Below are 10,218 nucleotides of genomic sequence, written 5' to 3'. Positions count from 1 at the left end.
ACTTGCTAAGCACCACACTGGCGCGTCGTCATTGGGATGCACCACTAACATCAGCGCTCTATGCACGGCACACCGACACACACTGAGCCTCACGACTACGTCACGCGCCAGGGCTCACACACATGCGCTCACGTACACACGCGCTCAACGGCACACACCGTCACACACATGCGCCTCACGCACACACGTCGCACCTACGCGTACGCACACACGTCACACACACACAGCGCTCACGCACACACGTCGCACACACACGCTCAGCGAGCCACACGCGCTCACGCACCGAACACGTCGCATACACGCGCTTTCACGCCACACACGCCGGCACCATGCCGCTCACGCACACACGTCACACACACGCGCATCACGCCCACACGTCGCACACACGCCACGATAGTCGGCACACAACCGCGTTCGACGCACACACGTCACACCATGGCGGCTCACGTACACCACGGCGCTCACGCACCACCGTCGCGCACAACGCGCTCACGCCAGCACACGCGGCTCACGCACAAAACCCCCCCCCCCCCCCCACCGCGCTCACGCACGAACAGCGTCACACACACCGCGCTCGCGCACCACCACGTCACACACACGCGCTCCACGCACACACGCGGCTCAAGCACGCCACGTCACACACAGGCGCTCACGCACACACGTCGCAACCACGCGCTTCACGCACACACGTCACACCATCGCTCACACGATCGCACGTGCGCACATGTCGGCACACACGCGTCCACCGACATCAGTCGCCACACACGCGCTCACGCACCACACCGCGATGCATAGACACGCGCCTCAGGAAACATCACCACACATGCGCTCGCACACGTCACCACACGCGTTCACACGCACACACGCGCTCACGCACTACGAACCGCGCTCACGCGCTCACGGCAACACCTGCGCTCACAGCACCCGAACGCGCTCAAGCAACACGTCGGCGCAACGCGCTCACGCACACACGATAAAAAAAATCGTGAAGCCCGCTTAAGGTCTTTGGCCGACCCACCCCCACAATCCGAAAACTGGCTTCCGGCGCGCCTGCACACACGATAACATACACACACACACAGCCATGCGGTGTTATGCAGGGGGGGGTCGTGAGGGTGTACGACCCACCGCCAAAATTTTAAAAGGTCCACATTTTTTTCCAACGACATTTTTATCGGAGGCTTTTTACAATGACATAAATGATAAGATCACGGTACCCGAGCAATGAGTCCAAAACAATGCCAATTGCCGTGACGACTAATCTATCCCAATTCCAGCAATTCTGAAACTGCAGCCTTTTTTTTAACAAAATTTTGTTCATAAAGAGAGACAAAGACTGACAAAGACAAAAGCAAGACAGATAAAGACAAAAAGTTCAAAAAAAACTCCTGTTTTCACTGAATCAGAAAACTTGTTTTTTTTAACTAATAAATTTTTTTTTTGAAACAAATGTGTTTGGGTTTTAATTTAATTGTCAGGGCGCGTGTACAGGGGGAGGGTTCCAGGGGGTCCGGACCCCCCCTCTCGCGCAGGAAACGCATCTAAAGGAGGTCTAATTTTCAAAATTTTTCTGGGGAGGGCCCCGCCAGACCCCCCCCTTCGCGTGCTACCACAGTTTGGGGTTTACGCGTTAGACCCCCCCCCTGGTACAAATTGCCTGTACACGCCCCTGTTTGCTATCGACATTGTGAAACACATCTTGCTTGCTATTGCGTTGTGAAAGGGTCCACAAAAATTATGATCACGACCCACCAGCAAAAAATCCTGGATACATCCCCTGCACACACACACACGCCGCGCGCGCACACACACCTGTAAATCCATGTACAGGCTACACTGCAATCTAACGTGACCAGTGGAGTGAGTGGTGTTATAGTAGCTACAGCGGCACAGCTAGCTACCACAATTTAATCGGCGATTAAAAAACCACTGCTTTCTGATTGGCTGGAATTCATCGCCGATTAAAATATAGGTAGGTTTGGGCGGTAATGGCCTTCTATACGCAAGTAGCGACGGCGCACGCCCGCCGCTGTGCCCAACTAACATGAATAAGAGAGGCTGCTCATTGCATTGTGCTCTTTTGTATCATGTTGTTTGTGCACAGCACGCGTGAGCGTCTCGCGGCGTCGGTGTACTTGCGTGTTGCAGCATGAGCATTTGACAATGGAATTTACAGGTGATTATAGGCGAAATAGAGTAGAGAAACATTAAGCACTTTGGTAGTAATACCATTTCGTGTTTATTAACCTTGTGCCTGTACAATATATATATATATATATATATATATCATTACTATTATATATACTCTATACTCATACTATAGTCTATACGGGTCTATACTCATACTCATACTCTATATATATATCATTATACAATGGCGACACAGCACACTTGAAGCGGCGAGTGCGGGAGCTGCTATAGTTCTGCATTAGTTTTTGTGAAAGCAAGTTGATATGCAGTGACACAACAGTGGAAGTGTAATTGAGGGGTAGTATTTGTGAATGTGCGTTCACATTATTTTCAGTTTTTACTCACTCTGTCCCACAAGCCTGTGGGTTGTGGGGGCTAGTGACTCTAACCATGACTCGTTGGTGGTTAGTACGTAACATAGATACATACAAATACATGTTTGTATATATGATTATCTATGATATATCTATCTATAGACTACTAGCGGGATACCCGGCGTTGTCCGGGGAAATCAGTGGCGTTGCTCAGTTGGTGACCGCTTGGTTGAAAGGAAAATACCCAAAGAAAATCGAACTATCTATCTATCCATGCATCCATCCATCAATCCATCCATCCATCGCATTCCATGCCATCCCATACCATCCCATCGCATCGCATCCCATTCCATCCCATATCCCATCCCATCCCATCCAAGGCCATGCCATGCCATGCCATGCCATCCCATCCCATCCCATCGCACCGCATCTCATCCCATCCTATCCCATGCCATGCCATCCCATCACATCCTATACCATCCTAACAATAAAAAATAATAAATAATAAAATGATTATATAGAAAATATAATAATATTTGATATGTAACCTACATAGGCTTCCGTGATGTGTTCCCGTCAGTTTGCGCTATCATTATCATCTACCATAGTTTATTCTGGATTTTTACTAAACGTTTAAATGTGGTAAAAAAAAATTGAAATTAACGGTGAATACGGCAGAAGTACATACTAAACAGTCCAAAAGTAAAGAAACAAAGCATTTCCCGAAGTGAGATTCGAACCCAGAATCAATGGTTTAGGAGTCAGTTTCGGCTACTGCTGGTCCGTTATGGTTATACACCATGGATTCACACGTACGTGAAGTATAATGTCAGGAGTAGATAATAGGGATTCCCTATTATCTACTCCTGATAATGTTAATCTGTAACGCCATCTATTGATGAATAGAATTTTTATAAATTTTTAACTTTTTAACTTTTTTGAAATTTTTCGAGTTTCAGCCAGAACCACCTCCCAGACATGCTGATTCTGAAAATATATTTAGTTTTCCTCTAGGCTGCGGAGTTCTCTAGTTATGCGCGAACACAAATTCTGCTGAACAACTTTATATATATAGATATGGCTTGTGCTAGTAATCTTGGGTCTTGGCCATTTATCAGTGTCATAAATGTACACTATACAGATAGCAGGCCCAAGCTATATAGTATTCGTACTACTTTATATTTCCAATCTTGACTTCAAAGTGAAAGGTGTTCGCGTTTGAACACTGTATCACAGTGTCACAGTGTGTTTTTGGAGTCCAATCTCGATGTATCATACTCATGACATCTCCCAATTGCTTTATCAGATGCATACATCTCATTATCTGTAATTTGTTACTCCAATAAACTTAATCCAACACGTACACATGATTTTAAGGAGAAAGAATAGTCACGTTTAATATCATTGTTTACAGAATAGATGGGCAGATACAAAAAATCACAAAGAAATTTACACATTCAAAGCCTCATAAACTCCCAGAGCCAAGAAGTGTATATTGTATATATATACTTGTTGTGTCAATATATATATATAATATATATATATATATATATACATATAAATGTATATTATATTGACACATAACAAGTGAAGTGAAAAGCACCTACACATTCTACTATTTCTGGTGCATAAAGTATCACCAGGGTATATGTGAACATGCACTGTATACCATACTTGTGATATATTATTTGATTTGCTGGCTTAAGACTAGTAATAATGGAAGTGACAAATTAACCATAGACAATAATAATTACTAGAAAGGAGAGCTCTACATAGTCTTACCATCATTTTGCTAGTGTTAGGAATGGACTCAACATCTCAACAAAGGTATACACATATAATACTCTTGGCAGACAGCACTTGACCAAAACTTGCAAATAAGGTGCATCGAACTGTTTATCTATTGAACATCTTCATTAAATAATTTTTCATAGTAAAATATAAGAGAATTTTTTAGCATGTGCAGATTCAATTGTCAGTGTTTCATTTTATTGCACCAGCACAGTTCAACATAATTATGAAGTCCACAAACATTTAGATCTCAACTGGCGAGAATTTTGAGCGAACAAAACATTAAACTCAGACCCTCTCTATAAATCATCAGGAACCGTCCCAGATATGCCGACTAGGTTAGTATGATGGCTTCAGCAGAAATGGTTATACGGCACGGATAAAACTAATACCTTCATCCAGATTGCTATGAACATGTGCATAATATAGGTATACATACTTATGTTCATGATAGTACTGCGGCTACTGCCTACCAATTTGCCTGCATTCTGAGAACAGACTTGTACTTTGTGATGTGCAAAGACCACATCGCATAAATAATACATCGACAGTGAATACACAACACAACAAACTGCATGGGGAATGAATTTTGCACAGTACAGGATATCAAAAACTTGCGTTCATTCTATATTCATCTGGATCGTCACACTCCAAGCTGTGCCGAGTGACATTGTGGCTTCAGGTCGCACTAGCTTAAAGACTGCCACAGTTCACTGCAATAAGGTTATTAAAAAGCTGGTTCTAAATAAAACATTTGCACACAGAGCTGTGCAAGTCAATTGTGTACCAGCTGAGGCAGCTAGAAAGTTGTTAGCACAGGAGCACCCAGTACGAATACAATGAATTTTAAGCAGCGGGTTCGGGACCATTGTACACACTTCAACGCGATTCTTTTCGAAACAAAGTATGCTATAACCGGTAAACCGAACTTAAACACGCTTACACTCACGCACAAACTGGCTGGCCTGCCTGGGACACAGTTGATCACTTGCACATTTTAAATAAGTATGTTTTGACTGACCTTACATACAAATACATCTCGATTTTAACCAAATATAAAACGCATGTACTGCGTCTCTTTCCAGGTTGCCAGTTACACCAATGTTTAGGTGGTTTGAATTTCCAGTGAATAACAGCTACCATTCACTCCATCCCACAATTCAGAAGATTAACTGCAGCGATGCATATGCTTTTGCAATTGTAGGAATTGTACTACAAATGAGTATAAATATTTGTAAAAAGCTACGTGTACTGCAGCCTGTCTCAGTCAAGACCCGAGACAAGAGTACGGCAGCAATGATGCTGCCTGCTGTCTGGCGCCCCTGCCGGATTGTTGGTGGCTGGCGTAATGGAAGCAACACCTGCTTACTTGCTTAGTAGTCAATGGAACAGTGTGCACATTTAAAACCACACGCGAGGATGCACGCATATGCCCGCATCCACCCACACACCCACGGACACATTTAGTGACTTTATTCACACACAGTTCTCACACACAGCATATTACGCCAAAATACTTTTACAGTTATGCCTGTGATTGTAGGGGTGCATCAAGAAATGTTCACCTTGGGACTGCAGAGGACAATTCCATCAATAAGGGAGCCTGGCGGTGCTACATTGTTCAGCTCGCGTACGACATCGAGCTCAACTGCTGTTAGACATTATGCCATGTAAAAATATTTCACCATTACATAGAAACTTTGAAAGGGAGTTTGATATAATTAACATAAGTAGTTTAAAATAATTTGACGTTTTTAGCTGAATTGTATGACCTAGGGATTTGGTTTTAAGTTGCATGGGATTTTCAGTGATGCTTTGTTAACATTTCCACATGCTGGCTTAAACACGGGATAAAAATTGTTTAAACCTTAAATTGACTACGTCACGAATTTTCTATGGTGTATATTTGTAAATTTTTGTTGCCATTTTTTTACATTAAAAGTAAGTACTAACGGAACTAAATGTATCCTCAAATTCTTACCTGATAAGATTGTTTCTCAACTAGTTAAAAATCCAAAAAACCTGGACGATTTGATATTATGATCCTGACATTAATTGCTTGCTATGGGCTATGTATGAGTCACGAGTGTATGTTTACATCAAACAATAAAGTAAAATAGGAAGTATAATGCAGCAATTTAACCATAATACGTAAACAGAATTACTTACATGTTGTGAAAAAATGGAAATATTTTTTTACTTTTACTATTTAATGTGACGTAATCACTTTAATCAACTTTTCTTCAAATCAGTATCCAATCAAAAAATCATCCAGCATGTCTGTAATCTTATACATATTGTTATTATTTACCCACAAGCTCGCACACACACACACACGCACACACACACGCACACACACACACACACGCACACACGCACGCACACACACACTCACACACACACACACACACACAAGGAACACAAGTCGGATTACTAATTATACATGACACATCAAGTCCTGCCTACAGGAACATCACGGTGTTGCAATAGCATGCTGCCCATTCTCCCAGGCTGAACACTTCCACCTTGGGCCTCGGCCCAACCCCGTCTCCTCATAATCACATACAATTCACTAACTGCACGAAGCATTATTTCTGATTCTTCAGTTGGTTGCTCAGCCAGTCCAGTCCCTCGTACAGCCCGTCTCCGCTGGTCGCACACGTCGCCTGGATGTACCAGTTTCGTTGACGTAAAGAGTGAAGGCCCAGTTTATCTGTCACCTCTGCAGCATTCATCGCATTGGGCAGATCCTGCGATGTAAGCAAACGTTAGTTTCATGGGCGGAAATACCGAGTTATTATCGTCGTTTCCATTAAGGTTGGATGTAGCACTACTATTAAAACAAGATATCTATGGGGTACACGGGAGTTCTACCTAAAAATAAAATTCACGTGTAATAACAATCAGATTGACGAATTTGTAAAAGAAAATAGCACTTTGTGTGTAGCGACTGCAAAGAACTGATATATATATATATATATATATGATATTGAAAACCTTTGTTCTCTGCTCACATTTGGCTATATGACACATCCCCCTTGCTACAGTGTAAATTGAGACTATAGCAATGGGAGGATAGTCTCACCTGTTTGTTGGCAAACACCAGCAGCACTGCATCTCTGAGTTCATCCTCGGCCAGCATTCTCATCAACTCCTCCCTGGCCTCACCTATGCGCTCCCTGTCATTGCTGTCCACCACAAATATTAAACCTGAAAAAAAGATGGGAAGAATGTCACATGTGTACAATAATTTTTTAAATAAACTGAGGAAACATATTAATTACATTTCCATGCATAACAATGACATTGCATGATTGTTTTATGTCACACATAACACCTATCAGGGTGCAAAATTAACGCGAGTCCAGAGTCAAATGACTCAACTCCCTGATTTACTGTCGGACTCCCTGATTTGACATATGCAGGAGTCCGTGTGACTCCCTGATAATTCTGTTATACTAACTAGTAGTAATTCGTTCCAGAGCACGACCTCACGGAATTACCGTATTTGTTAGCAAATGTCCAAAGAAAATTTGGCAGATGTGCATCGCACGAATCTTCAAAATAAGCACATGCGTTATTGTTGTTACACTTTAGTTTAGAACTTTAGACTGCGGACTCCTTCATTTTGCTATGAACTCCCTCTTTTTGAGGCCAGGGAGTCCGTTGGACTCCCTTGTTCAAAAGAAGTTAATTTCTACCCCTGCCTATGCACGTTTCACTTATCCCAATGCAACTGAAAACAAGCGAGTAAATTCCAAGCTTACCTTGTGTATTTTGGAAGTAATGTCGCCACAGTGGTCTAATTTTGTCCTGACCACCAACATCCCACACCGTAAAACTAATGTTTTTGTATTCCACCGTTTCTACATTAAATCCTGAAATAATATAATGGAAATCACATCAGTGAAAGTCATTTCCCCTCATCTTGCCTGGACAATGCATGTCTTAATAGTTTACTATTAAGTTGTACTTTATACTATGTTTATATATGTGTGTGTGCGTGCGTGCGTGCATGCGTGCGTGCGCCTGTGTGTCTGTTTGTGTGTGTGTGTATTCTATATTTCTATAAAGCCCAAAGAGAGCATGCCACGTAATATCTTGTAACACATCAAAAAATATACAATTTAAAACATAATGTATAGAAGCCAAATAATGTTAACAACTTTAAAATATGATGTATTTACAGGCATATTTATCCCACAGAAAATTATCACAATCAAACTACAGGTACTATTCACTTACCTATTGTTGGAATTGTTGTGACTATCTCACCCAGCTTTAGCTTGTACAGAATTGTCGTTTTACCAGCTGCATCCAATCCTACCATAAGAATTCTCATCTCTTTTTTGCCAAAAAGGCCTTTAAAGAGGTTGGTAAATATATTTCCCATTATTAAATAGGGATATTTCTATAGCTTATATAATAAATCTGAAATGAAAAAGAGAGACCTCATAAGGGAAATCAACACAAGCAACCCAACATGAGCAAATGTAATAAAAAACTTGTGATGCAAAACAGTTGATACATAATATTAATAATTAAGAAATACAAATGGATAGAATTGCTATCTAATAATATCAGATTCAATCTTATCTGTTAATAAAAACTGTTACTTTCATTTAAAATTCAATGTGTCATCTGGTTCAATGAATTGATAATTTTGGTTTGTTATCATTTCAGTGGAATGAGACCTTCAATCACCATGCAGCATTAATACATCGCAAGTGACTCCTAACAGGCATTACTAATCAACAGGCAGGGACTAATTTCAATATAAACCAAAGGTGGGTTAGGGCGTTTTCCAACTTGGCATGATACATCAAATAACCGCCCATGGTGAGATTTCATAGACATATGTACTACGTGAAGAAAGATATTTTAGGAAAAAAGGCAACCCTCTTTTATCAGGTTCTAAGTATTGACAATACAGCGACTGGAAAAACCCTACACACATCGCAGGAAAGCCAAATTGAGCAATAATGGTCACACACACACTTATCAGTGTCACTGACGCAACACATTGAACCAACACTGCCACTGGCACCAGTGACTACTACAAACACAACTAATATACAACAATACCAAAACCATCAGCGCATGTGTGACTGGCGCAGTACTATTACAAACACATATGTTCAAGTTATTGTAATACTTGTAATCTCCGAGTAACATACCAAAATTCAAGAAACTAACAACAAATGGCGGACCTCACCGCAGCCACGTCAATGAACACCGGTGACAAATATAGACTGGCACGAACGTGTGTTAAAGGTTGTAGAAGTTATGTGGACAATCCTCTTCCGGTTGCCATCTACCCCGTAGTGAATAACGCGGATCACGTGGGTGCATAATGAGATCATTTAGTGTAAAATCCGGCTACATGATGGCAGCAGCGTCCTATTCAGGCGAATAATTTGATTTATCGCATATAATATTTGATTATTTAATCATATGTTCATGGGTGTATGCAGGGAGGGGGGGGGTCGTGAGGGTCGTACGAACCCCCCAAAATTTTAAAAGATCCACATTTTTTCCAAAGACATTTTTTTTCGAGGGCCTTTTTACAATGTCAATGACATAAATGAAAAAGATCAGGTACCAGCAATGAGTCCAAAGACATTGCCGTGACGTAAATCTATCCCAATTCCAGCAATTCTGAAACTGAACCTTTTCTTTAAACAAAATTTTGTTTCATAAAAGAGAGACAAAGACTGACAAAGACAAAGACAAGGCAAGATCAAGACAAGACAAGATAAAGACAAAAAGTCAGAAAACTTTTTTTTTAACTGATAAATTTTTTTTTTAAACAATTTTTTCGTTTTAATTAAATTGTCAGGGGCGTGTACAGGGGGGTCCAGGGGGTCCGGACCCCCCCCCCTGCTCGCGCAGAAAACGCATCTAAGGAGGTCTAATTTCAAAA

General features: G+C 41.6%; 1 protein-coding gene across 1 annotated transcript; it reads right to left on the bottom strand.

The window, feature by feature from the left end:
* Positions 1–3,871: 3,871 nt before the first annotated feature.
* Positions 3,872–9,539, bottom strand: LOC106818398 (ADP-ribosylation factor 1). Its single transcript, XM_014823112.1, has 5 exons — positions 9,473–9,539; positions 8,541–8,726; positions 8,063–8,173; positions 7,381–7,505; positions 3,872–7,045 (listed from the first exon to the last, which is right to left on the bottom strand). The coding sequence occupies exons 2-5, from the start codon at positions 8,686–8,688 to the stop codon at positions 6,884–6,886; spliced, it is 546 nt and encodes a 181-aa protein (XP_014678598.1). The 5' UTR covers positions 8,689–8,726; positions 9,473–9,539; the 3' UTR covers positions 3,872–6,883.
* Positions 9,540–10,218: the final 679 nt, after the last annotated feature.

This window comes from Priapulus caudatus, unplaced genomic scaffold, assembly GCF_000485595.1.
Source record: "Priapulus caudatus unplaced genomic scaffold, Priapulus_caudatus-5.0.1 Scaffold2213, whole genome shotgun sequence".
NCBI classification, from domain to species: domain Eukaryota; kingdom Metazoa; phylum Priapulida; class Priapulimorpha; order Priapulimorphida; family Priapulidae; genus Priapulus; species Priapulus caudatus.
This window is presented reverse-complemented; position numbering and strand designations above follow the sequence as displayed.